General features: G+C 37.8%; 1 protein-coding gene across 2 annotated transcripts in view; it reads right to left on the bottom strand.

Moving 5' to 3' along the window:
* Positions 1 to 22,084, bottom strand: part of LOC124612895 (tetratricopeptide repeat protein 30A) — a 161,263-nt gene that overhangs the window by 21,255 nt on the left and 117,924 nt on the right. Inside the window, exons 10-14 of one of the 2 annotated variants that reach the window (XR_006979580.1) lie at positions 20,079 to 20,254; positions 19,745 to 19,840; positions 9,378 to 9,490; positions 6,041 to 6,199; positions 5,515 to 5,961 (exon numbers count right to left, since the gene is read on the bottom strand). Coding sequence is in view for 1 of the 2 variants with exons in the window: in XM_047141356.1 (XP_046997312.1) it covers positions 6,069 to 6,199; positions 9,378 to 9,490; positions 19,745 to 19,840; positions 20,079 to 20,254 (516 nt within the window). In the remaining variant the exon portion in view is untranslated. Of the gene's footprint in view, positions 1 to 5,216; positions 5,962 to 6,040; positions 6,200 to 9,377; positions 9,491 to 19,744; positions 19,841 to 20,078; positions 20,255 to 22,084 lie in introns of those variants that run through there. The other variant, XM_047141356.1, reaches the window with a different exon arrangement.

Here is a 22,084-nt window from a genome sequence, read left to right as displayed (position 1 = left end):
TGAAATATTTTCACAAATCAGAAAATTAGGTTTCTGGAGTTCAAGAAGTTGACAGAAGGCAAAAGGGGGCATGGCAACATGTGCTACCCTTAAAATAAATGGCTGAAATGCCCTTAGAAAACATATTTCTCTAGTAAAATACAATCCAAGGAATGTTTATGAACAAAATCTTTTTTTTAAATATATTGCCCCCCTAGGAAGGTACAATGTCCCTTTAATAAATGGAATGGTGGACCACAGTATCATCATCCAAATGGAAGTTTCTTGGAGAGTGTTATTAAGGAGTCTACCGAAATAAAAATGTTGGAAATCCTAATAAACTGAGTTGAAGATTTCAAATTAAACAAGGCTTGGGGTCTGCCACTCAACTTATTAAGATCTTGCTGGACATAATATCCACCAGAGCTGGGAACTGATGAGAGAATGTGTGGTTCATGGAATATTGGTGCGGGCTGTGAAAAACAAATGGGCTTAGTCGACATTGGGAGTCAAACTCTGCTATTACAGGCATTCTATCTAGTAGTTCCCACCATTTGTTTTCTATCTAGGTTTACTTTCTTGTACAATGAATCAACTTGTAATTCATTCCTAATGGTTCACTTCTGGACCAGTCTTCTCTAGTGCACACTTTAACACTACTACAGAGAAATCTTATTTCTGCAGCTTCGATCCTGCTCATATTCTTTTGTCCTGGTAACCCAGGTTTCAGATAGAGCATAGTAGGTACTGGCATGACTTTGTAAAACTTTATCCGTGGCTTTCTCTAACTGTCCCACAGAGTGTGTTGAACTATAGGATCTTGTTTTCAATTTCGTTGTCAAAATTTCATCCTTTGTCACAGCTGAGATAAGTATCTGTTCCAGTATTACATTATTTATTACAATTTTAAACCAGATGGAGGATATTCCCTTGAATGCCATAACTTTAATTTTATTAGTGGAGATTTTCATGTTTTTGTTTGGAAACCAACAAATTAAGATGGTAAACAGCTCTTTGAAGATTATGTGTATAATATGCAAAAATTTACCCTTCTTTGCTAAATATTCTGATAATTTATAGAGGTTAGTAAGATACATTTCTGTACTTTGTCTAGGAATTTCCAATTTACATCCTGCTTAGACTTCTGCACCAGAATATAGAACTGAATTCTGAACCTTTGCCAAGGATACAGTCTATAAGGAAATTATTTTTACCCCTGGTATTATGATTGTGAATTTCAAAGTTCATCCTAAATTCACTCTTACTAGTGACTAAATGTATAGGCAAGTAGGAGCTAGAATATTTATAACATTAGTTGTGGTGTCCCAGAAGATTATGCAATGAGACAGTATCAAGCAAAACTATCTGACAATAGCATTCCCGTTTTGCAAATAACATGTGGACAAAAATTTCTGGTGCAAAAAGGGCAGAAATTATTTTTCTTGTTATTGTATTTATGTGATATGCCACCTCAGATTGTAATATAGCTACTTCAGAATTTCGATTATGGAGTTTCATTGTATGTGTGACCCTTGATTTCTGCTTCTGGCACCTGTGGGTCATTTTTATTTGTAAGCTTGTTCCACTGTGTCTAGTATCAGTGTCCATAGGCCATTCTTATATTATCAGCAGACATCAGTTTTTGAAAAATCCTTCAAGGTATCTAGTAAATCCTTTTTTTTATTTTTTTTATTTTATTTTATTTTATTTTTTTTTTTTTTTTTTTTTTTACTTACTAATGACGGTATTAGGAAAAGGACAGATCGCTACTCACCATATAGTGGAAATGTTGAGTCGCAGACAGTCACAACAAAAAGGCCAGTATACATTTCAGCTTTCGGTCAAAAGGCATTCTTATGAAGTAGAAAACACACACGAGGGAAGAAGCAGTCTGATGTGGGCAAGGAGGAGGCTGGGATAGGTAGGAGGAGGGTGTTGTGCTGCTTGTGGGAGCACGCAGGGATATTGTGGGGACAGGTTGCTGGTACAGTGGGAGTGGGGGAGGGGGCAGTGAAGAGGATCAAATTCAGAGAGAAGTAGAGAAGCAGAAAAAAGCTGGTGTCAGTAGAAAGGATCTGGATGATGCAGGCTGTGAAATAGTTATTGAAGTGAAGAACATTAGTGTTGGACAGCGTGTTCAGCAAATGTGTGTTCCAGCTGTCTCTTGGCTACTGCTTGTTGGTGGCCATTCATTTTATTTTATTTTTTTATTTACTAATGACAGTATTAGGAAAAGGACAGATTGCTACTCACCATATAGTGGAAATGTTGAGTCGCAGACAGCCACAACAAAAAGGCCAGTATACATTTCAGCTTTCGGTCAAAAGGCATTCTTATGAAGTAGAAAACACACATGAGGGAAGAAGCAGTCTGATGTGGGCAAGGAGGAGGCTGGGATAGGTAGGAGGAGGGTGTTGTGCTGCTTGTGGGAGCACGCAGGGATATTGTGGGGACAGGTTGCTGGTACAGTGGGAGTGGGGGAGGGGGCAGTGAAGAGGATCAAATTCAGAGAGAAGTAGAGAAGCAGAAAAAAGCTGGTGTCAGTAGAAAGGATCTGGATGATGCAGGCTGTGAAATAGTTATTGAAGTGAAGAACATTAGTGTTGGACAGCATGTTCAGCAAATGCGTGTTCCAGCTGTCTCTTGGCTACTGCTTGTTGGTGGCCATTCATTTTATTTTATTTTTTTATTTACTAATGACAGTATTAGGAAAAGGACAGATTGCTACTCACCATATAGTGGAAATGTTGAGTCGCAGACAGCCACAACAAAAAGGCCAGTATACATTTCAGCTTTCGGTCAAAAGGCATTCTTGTGAAGTAGAAAACACACATGAGGGAAGAAGCAGTCTGATGTGGGCAAGGAGGAGGCTGGGATAGGGAGGGGGAGGTGGCGTCTTAGTTAACATTCCCATGTTGAAAGTTGTACAGTGGATGCAGCTTAGTTTGTGGCAGAAAAAATGATTTATGTGGACCTTGAAAAATAATGTGAATGTAGATACTGATTGTCATTATTTTACTGCTGCCACTAACATACTTATGGAGACCCACTTTTGCAGTTTTTCTTATATTTCATGTATGTGTGAATAGGTACAATGGACTTTTGACTTCATGGCATTTTTAATTAAATTTAATTTTTTAAATTGTTTTAAGTGAGCAGTGTATTTGTTAGCATGATTTATATACTGTGAATTTCAAGCTAACTAATGCATTTATGCCGCCATCATTCATAAAGCAAAATTTTTTAATTTTTATATTGAAGTATGCTTCTTAATGTAAAAGATCTGTAATTAGCGAAATTAGAATAGTAATGGTTCTGCTCCTAATATCTCTGCATTATTGAGTTCACATTGTATGGATATAATTGCTGCTTTTTTAGCAACTGATTTTTACTCTTTATAATGTAAAAAATAATTTCCCCAAAACATGTCCCTCTACCTACTTACAGCATAGGAAGCATGAGAAAATGTTTATTTTCTATTAGTCTTCTCTCCAGTACCTAATTATGATGAATCTAATACACTATATGATCAAAAGTATCCAGACACTCCCAAAAACATACGTGTTTCATATTAGTTGCTTTGTGCTGCCTCCTACTGCCAGGTACTCCATATCAGTGACCTCAATAGACTTTAAACATAGTGAGAGAGCAGAATGGGTTGCTCCGTGGAACTCGTGGATTTCGAATGTGGTCAGGTAATTGGGAGTCACTAGTGTCATACGTCTGTATGCGAGATTTCCACACTCCTAAACATCCCTTGGTCCACTCTTTCCGTTGTGACAGTGAAGTGGAAACATGAAGGGACGTGAACAGCACAAAAGCTTACAGGCCAACCTCATCTGTTGACTGACAGAGACCGCCGACAGTTGAAGAGGGTCATAATGTGTAATAGGCAGACATCTACCCAGGCCATCATAGAGGAATCCCAAACTGCATCAGGATCCACTGCAAGTACTATGATAGTTAGGCAGGAGGTGAGAAAACTTGGAGTTCATGATCAAGTGGCTGCTCGTAAGTCACACGTCATGTTGGCGAATGCCAAACTATGCCTCGCTTGGTGTAAGGAGTGTAAACATTGGACAATTCAACAGTGGAAACATGAAGGGACGTGAACAGCACAAAAGCTTACAGGCCAACCTCATCTGTTGACTGACAGAGACCGCCGACAGTTGAAGAGGGTCATAATGTGTAATAGGCAGACATCTACCCAGGCCATCATAGAGGAATCCCAAACTGCATCAGGATCCACTGCAAGTACTATGATAGTTAAATAGTACTATGATAGTTAGATAGTGTGAAATGGCGAATGCCCAGTGAACATCATCTGCCAGCATGTGTAGTGCCAACAGTAAAATTTGGAGGCTGTGGTGTTATGGTGTGGTAATGTTTTTCATGGAAGGGGCTTGCACCCCTTGTAATTTGGGATGTTTTGGACATCAATACCTCTCCTCAGTGCAGCACTCCATGAAGAATGGGCTGCCATTCTCCAAGAAACCTTCCAACACCTGATTGAACATATGCCAGCGAGAGAGGAAGCTGTCACCAAGGCTAAGGGTGGGTCAACACCATATTGAATTCCAGCATTACTGATGGGGGGCACCACGAACTTGCAAGTCATTTTCAGTCAAGTGCCTGGATACTTTTGATCACATAGTGTACATGTCATTTTTTCCAAATAGGTAAAGGGGTAAAACCAGGGTCTGGAGAGTTACGTGGCTTTCATTACAGGATAGAAAATGGTTGAAAAAGATTGCAGTGTTGGAAAAAGTACCTCTGCAATAACATAATCTGATTTGCTACTGACTAAATGGCCACAAATGCCTTATCTAGCATGCAACTATTAAAGAAATAACATAATTTTACAATGTGACAAAAGGACATGCAACATAAGGGGAAACATATGAAGAGCCTAATGAGCACCACCAATATTTGTGACAAAAGAGTAATGTGTGGTATTGAATCACCAGCTACTAAAATAGGGACAGCTGGAGAAAAGCCAAGAAGTACACTTACATAAAAGTACAGGTCAATGTAGAACTTCCCAATACTCTTAAATTCCTGTACTGTGACAAAGCTGGGGAAGAAACAGGTATATTAAACAGATGACAGGAAAAAAAATTCGACAAAGCCGGTGATCAGGAATTACACTGGGTACAGCAGGTAGAAAGAAATGTATGGATGTTTTAACAACTAGACAGATTGTTTAAACGAGAAAAGTAATGGAAACTACGACTAAGTAGGAATTAATAATTCTCTATTTAATTGTCCCATAAACTGATAAATCCATTATCCATAGGTTCCTTCTTGCATCCCTCAACTGACCCTCTCCCTTTAACTCCAATTATATAACTACAGCATTTATTATCCAACAGCATTTATTATCTATACAGGGGAGCTACCAATTTATGGAATAGAATTTTTATTTAAAATTAGGGGAAAACAAAAAGATATTAAGGATACATGTATTTGCAGAGTAATATCTAACTAAATGTAAATACAATTAATAGTTGTAATTAAATAAATACTTATACTTACATAAGACTAAAAGCCACAGCACCAGTAATAATAGTACATGCACACGACCCACTGTGTGCTCTCCAGTTTGAAAAAATAACTACCAAAATTCCATTTCTGGTGTGAAGAGAGTTGCTTTTGAGGCAAATTATGGAGTACCTATTACAAGACTGCTGAAAAAAGGATAAGATCTCCAACAAATTTTGTGTCACACATTTTTAGTGTGAAAAAGTGGTAATATGAGAAACATAATTTTTCTGCTTTCTGTGGGTTTCCTATTTCTCTCATGCCTGAACAGTAGTTCTTATCTTCCTTCTCACGTTTGTCAATTTCAAACATAATACATAAGCAAGTGATATACATTAACAAAGTATCCCTGAAAAACTACTGTGAGAACAAAAGAGTGACTTTTTGTAATTCCACTGAACATGTTATGATCTTTTCTGTTGCTATATTACTCTTCTTTCCCTGCAAAGAAAATTAAACATTTTCTTGTAATGTTATCTACATCCTGAATTCAACACATAAAAAAAGTTTCAATTCTTACTGGCATATTCCTCCAACACGCAATTTGGCTAATACATTTGTAGTCTTAGGAGCAATGCCTTTAGGAGTCGAGCTTCATATGTCACTGTATTTTTCCCCTGATGTAAGTGAGGCTCTTCAAGTGGCTGCAGTATCACTGTTTTAACATCTCTGCCATAAACTGAAAATATTAAACACATGCCAATTCATAATTTAGGAACACTTAAAAAAAGTGAGTTTGTATTACTGAATAGTATCATCATCATCATCGTCTCATTAAAAAAGCATTATTCATAATGATGACAACAGCAGCAGAAGAATTTAAAAGTTTTTAAGTCATTTATTTTCTTTTACAAATACAGATCTGCAGGTAATATACCCCATTGCTTATATTTCTAATTGGTTTTAATATTTGTAATTAATGTTAATATAGTCATGCTAATTTTATGTCAGTGGTAAACATAGCTGTCACAACAAGGCAGTTAGGTATTGTGGGGTAGTCAGTAAACAACACCATTTATTTAATTTTGTAATTTAAAGATCTTTTCAATTAAAAAATATTTACACCATACTTTGTAAGAAATGTGAAGTTGTATATTTTAGACCTATTTTAGTGAAATTATAAATTTTTACTTTCAGATGCCAAGAGTTCAAAAGGAAGATTTGAAACTAGCAATACCAGCTATCAAAGAAGTATTCATGCAGCATTTAATCAATTTAAAATTCCTTGAACAAAACAAAAATGTACCATCAGCAATTCTGTTGATGACCATGAAATGAACTTTAGGCTATCAAATGCATGCAGAGATGTATTTACACCAGGAGAAAAACTTTCTTCGTGATCCAACTTAAATTGGTGGCATGAATTACAGTTTCTCTCTCACAGTTATGACAAAGCTAGTATATGAATGCGCTGCAGTGAAAAACGACGAGTTCACCTCTGGTAGCTAAGTGGTTATCACAGATGGCTGTCATGTGGAGGACCTGGATTAGATTCCCTGTATTGCTACAGATTTTTTCTTGGTGTGAGGACTGGTACAGGGTGCACTCAGCCTCATGATGCCACGTGAGGAGCTACATACTGAGCAGTAGTGACTCCACAGTCTAGGAAGTCTGCAAAATGACTGGAAGAGAGGTGTGCTGACAATGTGCCCCTCCATACCACATTCGCATGACGCCACAAGCCAGAGGCCTGATGAGGGACTCATTAACAACAAGGAACTGCCATACTGACAACAAGTCTGTGAGTGTGTAGTTTCATTCTTTTATGAAGAGACATATACTGTCTCTTTGACAATGTGAAACTACTAGTCTGAGCTGTGCACTAATTACAACAGGTCAAATTTAGCTAAATTTTATACCAATTTGAAAGAATTTTACCAAAAATTCAAATTTGGTCCACTAGATATCTACAACCTTGATGAGACTGGCCTCACAATGGTAGAGTAACCTGGAAAGGTAGTGTCTCCATGTGGCCAGAAGCAAGTGTGGGAGAAAACTTTTGCAGAGAGGGGCACCCTTGTAACCTTGTGTGGCATTATACTGAGCCTGGGAAAGCAGTTCCTCCATTTTCTGTGTTCGCATGCATTCATTTTCAGGATTTCATGTTTAACAACAGGTCACCTGGAAGTGAAGGGCAGATCACACTTCAGGATGGATGACTGGAGACACATACATAGATATATTGGCACATGAATGACCAAGCAAAGAAAACCCAACACTTCTTTTCACTGACAATCATGGAAGCCACATTTCAATAAGAGCAATAACATTTGCAAAGAAAATGGCATAGTTCAATTAACATTACCACCGCCACATTGCAGCCATAAACTTCGACCTCTGAATGTTGCTCTTTACGGGCCTTTCAAGTCCTATTGCAGTAAGGCTTGTGAAAGGTGGCTACTAAATCGAGCCAGTCAGACACTTATATCTGTGAAGTGACAAGCATAATGGGTGAAGCATTTCCATCTGCTTTCACACTCTCATATCAGCAAAGGTTTCAAAGATATAGGAATAATGATCTTCAATGATGAAATATTTGGTGAAGCAGATTTTCTGCATTCACCTTTGAATGTCAGGCCTGCTTTTTCAGTCATCTGAGAATGAGAGAGTTGCTTCAGAAAATAAAGTTCCTACTACAATTCTAGGTCCATTTCTTCCATCTTCTCCTGTGTCGAACTGATCAAGTTCCTTCCACATCTAGTAGCTCTACTAGCAATATCATTCCTTCTTCTCCTCATCAACAAGAACGCCAGGCAGAATTATTTGTGCCTCATGAAGTCTTCCTTCAATTCCCACAGTGACCAAAACAAGGAGAATCTCTTATTCTTACAAGTTCACCTGCAAAGACCTGACTGGAAGAAGTAGTCTTCTACGGATTTTGTGAGGAAGTTTCTTTGTTCTAGCATTCCAGAGACTTTCTACAAGTGCCAGATACCCTCCAATAGCTTTTCCATACAGGATTCAATGCATTTGTTGCCACTGCTGATATTATTACAAAACTACCTCATCCCCTTAAAGACTTACATCAAAGACACACATGCACCCCCCCCCCCCCCCCACACACACACACACACAAAGGGACTATGCCATTCTCTAAGGAACATCTCCATGTTTCTGGTAGGGACACTAATGGTCAGAGAAAGAACATGGGAACTGATTCCCATCAGGACATTTCATAGAATGGCAACATGGAGCTCCCACATTTCTTCCTGCACTTAATACTTGTCTTTACTAAAGATGGCTGCCACGTGTCTCATGTATTCAGGAATACTGTCAGGTCAAATAATGAACACTCGTCTCCCAGACACTTGTATTTCAGTTTGATTTGACTGATTTGAAGGGAACATCAGAAGAAAGTTGTAACCCTCAAATTAGTAAAGGTTGATTTGTTCATGTTGTCTGTTAGGGCAGCAAGTAGTTCCACGCGTAACACTAGAAAATGCTGTCTGTAGTATAAACTGCTTTGTTTTATTGTGTTAATGTTCTTGTCTTTGAATTTAACCAAACAGATAACATGGAGTACTGAAAAAAATTCTTGTGGATTAGCACTTTCTTCTGCCAATTCTTTTATTTAAAATAATTGTGAACTATTCACCTCTTAGTGAACAAACAATTACCTAACTGTAATAAACCAAGATTACCATATAAGTGATGATGGAAGGAAACTATTATGCTCCAAAACTACAAACTTTCAGACCTGTAGTTATTCCCAGATGGATTAACTAAAAAATTACAATATTAATATCAATTTTTAACAGAGGTAAAAAGAGACACGGCAACAACTTGTTACAAATACACTTGATCACTTTCAAGACATGTTGAATAGCTGACTTAAAGTATTCAAGAGTTTTAATTACCTTCACAGTGTTCCAAAAATTGTATGCACTCCTGGAATACAGAGTCTTTGGCAACAATCATGTGCTTTGCCAAGTTTTCAATCAAGGAAAGGAAACATCTTTTAGCATAAAACCTGTGGAAACCAATTGAAAATATGATAACAGTGAGTGTGCATTTTAGCTTTCAAAAGACCATAATACTAACATAATGAGCGAGATTTCAGCTTGCCACATATATTATAGAAAAACCAGCATAGGTGCCATGAGGTGGACTGTGATCTGTATGAACACACATCACACACTGCAGGGTACTCTCACTGGTGCAAGAAGTGATGGATACTAGAGTCAGTTCTATACATGGTTGAGTGAGAAGGAGATCTACATCTACATACTGCCAGTCGCAACACAGTGTGTGGCAGACAGTACCCCATACTACTACTACTAGTCATTTCCTTTCCTGTTCCACTCACAAATAGAGCAAGGGAAAACGATTGTCTATATGTGTCCATATGAGCCCTAATTTCTCGTATCTTATACTTCGTGATCCTTAAGCAAAATGTATGTTGACAGCAATAGGATCATTCTGCAGTGACTTCAAATGCTGGTTCTCTAAATTTTCTCAGTAGTGTTTCTTGAAAAGACTGTTGTGTTCCCTACAGTGACTGCCACTTGAGTTCACAAAGCATCTCCATAATACTTGGGTGATGTTTGTACCTACCAGTAACAAATATAGCAGCCCAAGTCTGAATTACTTGGATGTCTTCCTTTCATCTGAACTCATGAAGATCCCAACATTCAAGCAGTATCCAAGAATAGATTGCCCTAGTGTCCTATATGTGGTTTTCTTTACAGATGTACCACACTTTCCCAAAGTTCTGCCAATAAACTGAAGTCAATCATTCACCTTCCCTACTGCAATCCTCACATGCTCTTTCCAGTTCACATTACTTTTGTAATGTTGCACCCAAATAATTAAATTATGTGACTATGTCAAGCAGGACATTACTAATGCTGTTTCCACACATTAAAGGTTTCCTTTTCCTACTCATCTGCATTAACTTACATTTCTCTACAATTGGAGCTAGCTGTCATTCATCACACTACCTAGAAAATTTGTCTAAGCTATCTTGTATCCTCCTACAGTCAAACAACAATGACACCTTTCTGTACACCACACACCATCATTAGCAAACAAGTGCAGATTGCTGCCTACACTGTCCACCAGATCATTTACATATACAGAAAATAACAGCAGTCCTAACAAGCTTCCCTTGGACACTCCTGATGATACCCTTGTCTCTGATGAACACTCACCACCGAGGACAATACACTGGGTTTTATTACTTAAGAAGTCTTCGAGCCTCTCACATATCTACAAACCTATTCCTTATACTTGTACCTTTGTAAACAGTCTGCAGTGGGGCACCAAGGTTTTTCCAGAAATGTGAAATATGGAATCTGCCTGTTGCCCTTTATCCATAGTTTGCAGTATATCATGTGAGGAAAGTGCAAGCTGAGTTTCACGTGTACTAATTCGTTGACAGAGCTTTTTGATCTCAAGTAAATTTGTTATGTTTGAACTCAGAATATGTTCAAGAATTCTGCAGTAAACTGATAGGAAAGATATTGGTGAACCATTTTGTGGGTCCATTCCTTTACCCTTCTTGTATACAGGAGGCACCTGCACTTTTTTCCAGTCACTTGGGACTTTGTGCTGGGTGAGAGATTTGTGACAAATGCAAGCCAAGCTAAGTAAGGGGCAATGCCATAGAGTACTCTTTGTAAAACTGAGTTGGAATTCCATCTGGAAACTGTACTGTCTGTGAGGCGCTAACCTGGACCTGAGTTGTTAACTGCAGTTCATTATTTGCCTCTTCCAGCCAATCTTTTTGATATAAAGTATACATTAAAAAAGGCAAGTACCTTAACCTGTGTATTCTATAAACAATAAAATATGACTACACTGCTTAATGCTATTGATACTTAGCCCAGCTAAATTTAATACAGTAAATTAGAATGAAAGCTCTTATCTGAAAAAAGCTGCTGCTTACCCAATTATACTAAATAGCTGCTGTTTATCTCTTACTCACGGCTTTATATTTACGAGGGCAGTTCAATAAGTAATGCAACACATTTTTTTTCTCGGCCAATTTTGGTTGAAAAAACCGGAAATTTCTTGTGGAATATTTTCAAACATTCCCGCTTCGTCTCGTATAGTTTCATTGACTTCCGACAGGAGGCAGCGCTGTACGGAGCTGTTAAAATGGCGTCTGTAACGGATGTGCGTTGCAAACAATGGGCAGTGGTCGAGTTTCTTTTGGCGGAAAACCAGGGCATCCCAGATATTCATAGGCGCTTGCAGAATGTATACGGTGATCTGGCAGTGGACAAAACCACGGCGAGTCGTTGGGCAAATCGTGTGTCATCATCGCCGCAAGGTCAAGCAAGACTGTCTGATCTCCCGCGTGCGGGCCGGCCGTGCACAGCTGTGACTCCTGCAATGGCGGAGCGTGCGAACACACTCGTTCGAGATGATCGACGGATCACCATCAAACAACTCAGTGCTCAACTTGACATCTCTGTTGGTAGTGCTGTCACAATTGTTCACCAGTTGGGATATTCAAAGGTTTGTTCCCGCTGGGTCCCTCGTTGTCTAACCGAACACCATAAAGAGCAAAGGAGAACCATCCGTGGGGAATTGCTTGCTCGTCATGTGGCTGAGGGTGACAATTTCTTGTCAAAGATTGTTACATGGGTTCATCACTTCGAACCTGAAACAAAACGGAAATCAATGGAGTGGCGCCACACCCACTCCCCTCCCAAGAAAAAGTTTAAAGCCATACCCTCAGCCGGTAAAGTGATGGTTACAGTCTTCTGGGACGCTGAAGCGGTTATTCTGTTCGATGTCCTTCCCCATGGTCAAACCGTCAACTCTGAAGTGTATTGTGCTACTCTTCAGAAATTGAAGAAACGACTTCAGCGTGTTCGTAGGCACAAAAATCTGAACGAACTTCTCCTTCTTCATGACAACGCAAGACCTCACACAAGCCTTCGCACCCGAGAGGAGCTCACAAAACTTCAGTGGACTGTTCTTCCTCATGCACCCTACAGCCCCGATCTCGCACCGTCGGATTTCCATATGTTTGGCCCAATGAAAGACGCAATCCGTGGGAGGCACTACGTGGATGATGAAGAAGTTATTGATGCAGTACGACGTTGGCTCCGACATCGACCAGTGGAATGGTACCGTGCAGGCATACAGGCCCTCATTTCAAGGTGGCGTAAGGCCGTAGCATTGAATGGAGATTACGTTGAAAAATAGTGTTGTGTAGCTAAAAGATTGGGGAATAACCTGGTGTATTTCAATGCTGAATAAAACAACCCCTGTTTCAGAAAAAAAATGTGTTGCATTACTTATTGAACTGCCCTCGTACTTAACTACACTGGTATTTATCAAAGTAAATAGTAACAAAACTATGGGTCAGTGCTGGCCAGTACTTAACTTTAGGAGAGATATCAGTACTGCCTATTGACACATAAAAGTACATACACTCTCCTACTTATCTCAAGAGAAATTTCCTTTTGATACAGACTAAATAGTTACCTACATCTATATACACACAGTTTTGTTTCCAGAGCATTACTACTTGTCATGCAGATCTATGATGAACTCTGCTACTTGCCATGTAACTAACAGAACTTTTCAATCCCTGGTTCTATTTTTTTCACATAATTTGTAGAAGTGTAGCTAGAGAGGCACACTTTTAATTTTATTTTCAGGTATTTGGGTTCCCAATTTCTTGCTTTACATCAGATTAGAGCTTGTTGCACACCTTTGCACCTAGGCAAACAGACAAAGTCTAACACTGAACCCTGAACTAGGAGGCAAAGTCTACATGGAAATCATTTTTGTGCCTTTCAATGTGACTGTGTACATCACAGTTAAGCTGAAACTGATTTTTATTGTCAACAACAGAAACCATTGTGCAGTAAATGTCCTGGGAAGTAAATGTAAGAATTCCAAGTTCCTTAAAGAGGATGTATGATTTTTCTGCTTTTCACAATATTCTCACTACTCACTTTTGCTGAATAGATAATTTATTTAGGTAGACTGCCCCAGAAGATAATTTCATAAGACAAGGACTGAAAGTATCCAAATGAACCAAGATTATAGACTTCAGGTCAACACAATGAAAGACACTTCTAAGAGCAAAAATTGCTGAAGTGAGCATCTTGGTTAATTTATGTATGCATTGGCTCCATTTTAAATTGCTATTCAATTAAACCAATGAATTTTATACAGAATGTTTCATTAATATCCACTTACAGTGGTAGCAGGTCAGTCACATAATATGAATCTTCGTGAGATAAAAACTTATATTGTTAGCTGCAAACCACTCATAGATCTCTTCAACTGTCATTTGGGCTGTGTCTGCTAAGTTTGAGTTTGGACGTTTGATTAGTATGCTTGTGTTGTCACCACACTTTACATTTTTTCAAACACTCTTCAAAGTCATTGGACAATCAATCATTCATGTAGGTTAGAGAGTAGAGTGAGACCAGTACTGATCTATGTAACACTTCACATGTTATGTTCCCTATTCTGAGACTGTAAGTGGGCAGCAGCAGCAGAAGGTAGTGTAGAGGTATGATTTGTCAGTTCCTGCAGGTGGTGCTGGTGCAGATGCAACTTACAATGAGTGGGAAGGGGTTAATGCAAGGTGACCTGGAAGTGCACATGCATGTCTCTGATGACTGCAGGCCACTGACTACACTCATTAGAGGTCTACCACAACTGTATGCAGAACTGTGTGCGTCCACATGATGCCTTTTTTTCTGTTCAACTTTGCACATGCACTTACTTTTACAACAGTACAACAATGCATACACATCTGTGTGAGTGTTATTTCCTGGAAATGAAGGCCATGTGCAAAAGCACAACACTTCTTGGGTTCAGTGGGAATCTCTGTAGTGTTTAGCGCATGACAGGCAGCTTAGGCCAATGTGAGTTTCATTGTGAAGTGTGCTGAGGTTATGTGTAAAGTGATTTGTGTGCAACAATGTTTGTTGACTGCAAAGATGCTGAAATTTATAGATAGTCATTGACAAAGGAAGTCATATGGAAGGCAGCTTCTGTTATCTCAGTAATAATTTGGTATGTGATGCTCTAGTATTAGATAAAAAGTCTTGATCATATCACTGTAAAGAATAAGATAAGTCTCAAAGTAGGAAACCAAAGAAGAAGCCTACAGATTTATGAAAGCTGCACATGAACACTTTAGATGAATATTCATGTTGTGGTGGTTTTAGCACAACAATTGAGGTACCTGACATCTGGACAAAAGAAAAGATGGGATGGGTGGAGCCCCTCAACAAACTAGTAGAAATTGAAATGAAGGACATTGGTGGTGCAAAAAACTACAAAAATTGGAAAACTCAATCTCTGTCCTAATGGACTCTGCAGTCTATAACAGTACAGATTTAACGAGTAGAGGGATGTTAATCTACATACAGTCTCTATTGATTGAAGTTGTGTAAACAACTTTTTATAAAATTAAATATGAATGACATATAGAAAGTCAATTAACCATCACAGAATGGCTGAGAACCTCCTTTAACTACCTTCCAGTTTTAGGAACATTCACTGAAATGCTTTGTTTTGAAATGTGAAATACATAGTTCAGATTGTTATATAAATCTCTGACTGCCTGCTAACAAAATGTTACTGCCAGCCTTACTGCTTCAGTTCCCCAAGCAGAAAATCTAAAATCTCAGTGTGACCCATTCCCGAAATTTGCAAATGAAATGTTGCCGTCACCTTTTACTTCTCATATTTAGATACTGTTTTACTAGTTAGTCACCTTGTGTTTTCTTTTTCTGTCAACTTTTCATCACAATAAACACACTGCAGACTCCCCAGCAAGGAAGGTGATGCATAGCAGACTGCTTACACAATGAGGCAACTTGTGGAGATGAGAAAACACATGCACAGATGCATTCTTTCCACTAATTTTTGTGCATTTGCTATCATTCCCTTGGGTCAGTGATTGCACACGAGGAAAGAGGCATCATGTGGATGCACCTTTAAGTGATCTGAGATTTATCAGTATTCTCAAAAATGATTTCTAGTATTCAAAAAGCACATCCAAAAACCAGACCCCTCATTTAATGTTGCGAATAAGCTTGTGTTGCCAGCTCTTGAGGTCAGAAAAAGAACAGTTCTTGGCTGTTCTCATAGAAGTTCTCAGTTATCAGATGTGTATTAAGTTCATTTGGTTTCTTGAGAATAGAGTTCTTGACTTCTGGAAGTTCTCGATTTTGCCCATGGCAAGTACGTAGGATCACTAGCTGTATCTGGTAAGGTTAAAAAAATTGAACCTTTGATTACTATGCTTGTGTCATCATTTTAACCCTTCTTTTAAAGCCACTGGAATATCATTTATGGTTGGAAGTTCACTTATGGTGTGTACATGAAGACCAAGAGTGGGCTCAGTACTGATCCTTGTGGTATCCCAGGAGATATTGTCCCCCATTATGAGGTTAGTTTCAAGCCAGTGAGACTGTCAATCATTGACACCATCTACTTTTTGTTACAAAGGTAAGAAAGACTTGAGCAGTGCAGGAGACATACCATTAATGCCATAACATTTTAGTTTGCCAAGTAGGGTTTGAGATCCACACAGAGATGGAGGATAAAATGTATGTAAAATTATTTAAACCCCTTGCTTCATATCCATGCAATAGACCTACATTAAAGACCTGCCCCATACAGCCTCCCATCACCACCTACTCCAGTTCAGTCACAGGCATCTGCTATCCCATTGAAGGCAGGCCTACCTATGAAAGCAGTCATGTGATCTTCAAACTAAGCTGCAAGCACTGTGGTGCTTTCTACGGGGCCATGACAGCTAACTAGCTGTCTGTCCACATGCATGGCCACGAACAATCTGTGACCACAAGACTGCTGGACCACCCAGTTACGGAACATGCTGCTCACAACAATGTGCCTGATTTTAATGACTATTTCACAGCCTTTACTATCTGGAGTCTCCTCACCAAAAACAGCTTTAATTGCACAGCTGGGAACCTCACTCACCTCAGTTTTCGCTAGCCCTTGTCCTCCACCTGCCTACCCCTTTCTCTGCTCCCACTCCAGAACTACACAGGTGGAAATATGGCAGTCTGGAACTACTACAACTGCTATTATTCTACTCCTGTTGAATATTTAATTTTTCCCCTTTGTGTTTCAACTGTGTCTGACTAAATGTACTGTGTATATGCTACATATATTTTTAGTTGCCAGAACACTATACATACAATTTTTCCCATTAATTTATTATTCATGTGGTAGTTTTCAATCCACTGATTACATTGTTATATTTAGTTTGAACTGGAACCCATGTTAATGAAGAGTCACTGATTACAATGGCATGTAATGGTCATGCCATTGTAATCATTACAATAGTATGAGCTAATCAGTAGATTTGAGAGTATTCATGCCACTCATTAGAAAGACAGCATTTCATTCTTTCCAGTAACCTGTTTCAATTTCCCAAAATCAATTAACTTGAAAGGTGATTGCAATTAAAGTTCATACACATACAAAATTATTTTTGCCATTTGTGTAACTATGCCTGTTAGATTCCAGGATTTTACTTTATAATTTTGTTGCCCCAACTTCTTGTGAACCAGCTAACACTTCATTATTCAGTTATGCCCTTGATTAAGAATTTGCATAAATCAACACAATTCCAAATGTGGCAACTATTATCCATTAACAGGTAATCTACCATTTAGACGTACACCTTGTTAATCAAACTGTACTGAGAGTTGTTATAATTTTTCAACTATTTATCTTTCAGTTTAACCAAATCTTTGCTGGAGCCAATAGGTCATCTATGCAATTAAATTTCCTGCCTGTAGTTTCACAAATTATAATTCTATAGATCACACTAGTCTATAAGTATTGCTTTCCTCCCAAAAATCTTCTGTACACACCCTGAGAGCTCAAGAGTCACATCTCCATGAAAGTACACAGTTAACATTCAACACAATGGCTGTGTCAATCTCCAACTCAGTTAACATCTACTGATAGTCTGTGTACCACTATCACCAAACTAACACTTCGATGAAAGCATGCTCACAATTATGATCAACTAAACAACCTTATGAGATTTGTGTCAATGAAAATCAGTGACACACTTTGTTTATTGTAGGCTGCATGGGGTTACTATCTTATTAATTTTTCTATCATGACTAACAGGACATGTGTGTACTGAAGGTAATGATGTGTACCATTATTTTGATGAACTGTTATTTTGCAGACAATTACATGCACTGTCACCAAATACTGAGTTTCTGTTACTGTTGCTGTGAGAGTGAATTCAGTGAACTGTAAAGTTATATACTAGTAAAGGTGCTTTTCTTGACGACTTAATGAGATTCTTTTGGATGAAAAATTAGCAGTATTTTTTTTTTTTTTTACTAAATTTACAAGTGTTATAAACATAAGGAACTTTTAAGTGGTAGAGACCAATTTGAATATGCGGAATCATGAAAATTTCAACTCGATTGTGGTGTGTTCATCACTGATCTGCATGACTACCAACAAAAGAATTTCAAATTATGAGACTTCAGTTCTGCATGTGCCACTGAGGAACTTCAACCTACAACCAAGTAAGAAAACATATAACTCCTCATATCCCACCAATACAGCTGCATAATCCTTTCCCCTTCAATATTTCTCTTCTCCCCCTTTCCTCTGTACCATCACCTTGTTTACCTGTGATTTTCCCACCAGTAGTTGGGCCTTCATCAAATCTGGCTGAGAAGTGGTTTTTTAAAGTAGGCTACTTTAAATAATGGGGTCAACACCATGTTTGCAGTCAAAATAATTTAATTGCATTTTGATACTGAATAATCTATGGTTTATGGCCAGATTATGTCTCATCTATCATAATTCATGCACAGATAAATAGTTTGTCATATACTACACTCAGATGATGGACAAAGATGATGATTGTTCGAGTGCAGCAACCTAACACAGAAATACTTATTCAGAGTAATTAAAGTGTGGCAAGTAAATCATTAAAACATTCCCCAATATACATGGTCCTTCCAAGTTGGTAGCCAAATCAACACAAACGCCTGTGCATAGTAAGTATATTTTGGAAATAACACAGTTCTCAGTCCAATATTATTATCACAGTTTGCAGAATGCTTTATTGAAGATTAACACAGTTCATGGGATTACTTGCGAGTTCACAGTCCATCAGTAAAAATAGACATCGAATTACAGAACAATGTCCCAGATGTGAAATTTAGATAAAACTCTGTACATTGTACGAGTTGTAGCTTGTCCTAACTTGTCTGCAGTGCATTTCTGGATACAGATCTTACTTGTTTCATAACCTTCCACAGAAAGACTAAACTGGTTTCCAACAGGATCTGTTTTATAAGATTAAATGATTAGAACAACATCTAAAATGATTGTTTTCTGGATTTTCACATGTTACAATTAATACATTCCTGACTAACTGAATAGTGGAAAGAGTATGTGCACGTTTAGGTGCAACAATAATTGATACTGAATTATGCTGTCTAGCCCAACAAAATATGGGATTCTACTTCAGTAATAATGTTTTAATTAAGAATGCAAATTACTCTGAAACTAAATGATTGCAAGACCTGCTAACATATTTTTGTTATTAGTTGTATAGGCACTTCACTTACTCGTATATACCTCTGATTTACTTTCTCAGGAAGTTAGCCATCAGGTATATGTTTACATATGAACAATGATAACGACAGTTTGTATGACTGGTATTTGTAATTAACACAGTTTTCAGCTAAACTAATTACAGTTGTGTGTTCTAATTGACCAAAAGAATGTCATGGATAATAAAGTTGCATTGGATTAGCCCTGAGTTAATATTCAAGATTTTTGGTAGTGTGCATGTCATAAAAATAAGACCACTGGAGCTATTTGCAGAAAGAAAAAAAAATTGTGTGTGTGTGGGCCGGGGGGGGGGGGGGGGGGGGGGGGAGAAAAACATAACAGGGGAAAGACTCCACCTCTTTTGTACACCTCCCCCCTGCCCACTAGTACAACCTCATACCTCATGATGCTGCACCTAGCAGCCCAATCACGTCCCCACCATGTCATTGCATGCTCCCACTCAGATACAGTCAGGCCTTAGCACCCAGAGATGACAGTAACAAAATGTGTGTGGATTTTGTTTGTGTGAATGTGTGTGACTTTTCTACATCTGATGAAGGACGAAGTCCAATAGCTGAATATATCTAGCATTCTCTCTCATTATGCCTGTCTGCATTTGTAAATTCTAAACTAGGTATTTTATAGTACAATTAAAAATGCAATATCTTACCAAGTGTCAGTGCCAAGTTTCTTGTTATAAGGTTCAAGACTTTTAATTACACGTGATATTCCAAATTCATAATTGCCTTTTGCACAATACAGTGTACTGAAAATAAAATATAATGTGAGTTTAAACAGAAATCATCTTCGACATCAAGAACATGGTACCAAAACTCTACATTTGAGGGAACAGTGATATAATATGTGATATGTGTACCCCAGGTACAAAATCCTGTACTAGCACATAATTTGCACTTGCATCAATATAAGACCTTAAGGAATATGCATTGTAAACAATACTATTACAGATTTTAAATTATTTAGTGTTACTCAGAGAACCATACCCAATGACAAGGTTGACAATGCAGAGGTGAAATATTTTCTTATCAGGGTCTTCAAATGATAGTTGCTCTTCCTCCTTTTCGATTTTTCTCATTAATTCTTCAGCTTCTTCATTTTGAGATGTCATTATATAAGACACACATAAATTTGCAAGTACTACAGCGCTGATACTAAGAATCTGGAAGTTATTTATAAAATCAATATTGAGACATGTACCACATAAAGCTGTCAAGAACATAAGCATATATATATATAAATTAAAAGGATTGCTAAAATTTTAACAGTAAAATACATTTATATTGTATTACACAATTACGGCTGCTAGAGATGTCTGAATGTAAGATGACAGGTGCATAATGCATTCTGTGCAGAGAGAGAGAATACTTTGTGGCAATGGCATGGTACTCTCTGTCTCCATTTATCACCACATGATCAAGCTGATCTTTCCCCTGGCAGCTAGCAATCCTGGAGTATGCTCTATATGGGGACATTGTTTCTCCTTGTTGAAAAATATATCTATTCAGAAAACTGCAGCCGTCATATGACAATAAAATACACATTGTGTTTGCCTTATGTACTCATAATGTTTACTATAACGGTTAAATATCCTATTATAAAAAATGTTCTGCACATTTGTTGAAGACAGATAAACAGATGTAAGAGACTGATGCTATTCACTGGAGTATCACTTGATCACTGACTTCTGCTACTGCGCATTGAATCACCACACATTGTATTGTGTGCACATCATTCTAATGATGCAATTCAAGCCATTAAAATCCAAACTGTAACCTAAATGTTATTATTTTTAAATGTCAGTCATTGTACTCTCATCACTTGTAATGCTATCAATTTTGAGAGATTGCAGTTTTGTGTTGTTTCACAGTCATGGCTGCTCTGAAACTTTGTTTCCACTGTAACAAACTTTTAAAAAATCCAGGATATTCTGTACAAAAGTTATATAAATAATAACAAAGAAAGAAAAGTTAGTATTAGAAAAACAGAGCATCCCAGATGGAAACAACAATCAGACATCAATAAATGTAATCACACAGTTGCATGTGGATGATGAAATCACATTTTCACATTGACAAACACTTCACTGAAACACAATCCCTCTGCTGCATTTTTTATGACACTGTTTACACTAAAGAGTTGATGTTAATTACTTGTGAAGTACTGCTATAACAACATCAGTACTTTTCTAGCCAGTACAACACAAGCAATGGAAATTATATAGACTGTGATCAAATGCTATATATGATATCCTCATATATCATAAACAGTTCAAAGTACGGAAACAAGGTTTTCAGCAAGTAACTGTAGGCACAAAGAGGCAAGTTATTTGCTGAGTGGTTATCACATGTAAATCTTTATATTCAAAGTAACTACTTATTTAATGAAATCTAGTGACTCTTGAAAAGAATAGAGTAATATAAAGCTTTATAGTTTGCAGGGAAACTTTCAGCAGAACAGGTGTGGGATGGACTAAATAAGAATATCAACACCACTAGTACAATACATGATTAAGTCCTTTACATGTCAAAACTCATACGTTAGGTAACCATAAAGTTTTAATTATTGCTTCAAAAAATTAACCTTTTAACATCAAACTTGGCGATGGTGTACTCCTTTCCTACATATTCACTCTTTAATGCAACACATTTTGTCCAACAATGGATAAACTGGTGAGGATCTTAGTTGTAGAAATCTATATTTTGGCTGTTCAGGAAAAATTCACTTCATAAATCAGCTCATCATACTTCTGGATATAACTACCATACAATGGTTTCTTCATCTGAAGAAATATGAAGAAGTCACTGGGTGCCAAGTCAGGAGCATACAGGGGTGGTGCAATATTTTAGAAACCAAAGAAGCAACATATGTGACTGTGTTCTGTGCAGAATGAGCTGTAGCATTATCACAGAGTAAGAATATCTCTGTGGATAGTCTTTCACAATACTTCATCTCGACAGCATCCTGTAACTTGCACAGGATATTTTGGTAG

Source organism: Schistocerca americana, chromosome 4 (assembly GCF_021461395.2).
Source record: "Schistocerca americana isolate TAMUIC-IGC-003095 chromosome 4, iqSchAmer2.1, whole genome shotgun sequence".
Taxonomy (NCBI): Eukaryota; Metazoa; Arthropoda; class Insecta; order Orthoptera; family Acrididae; genus Schistocerca; species Schistocerca americana.
This window is presented reverse-complemented; position numbering and strand designations above follow the sequence as displayed.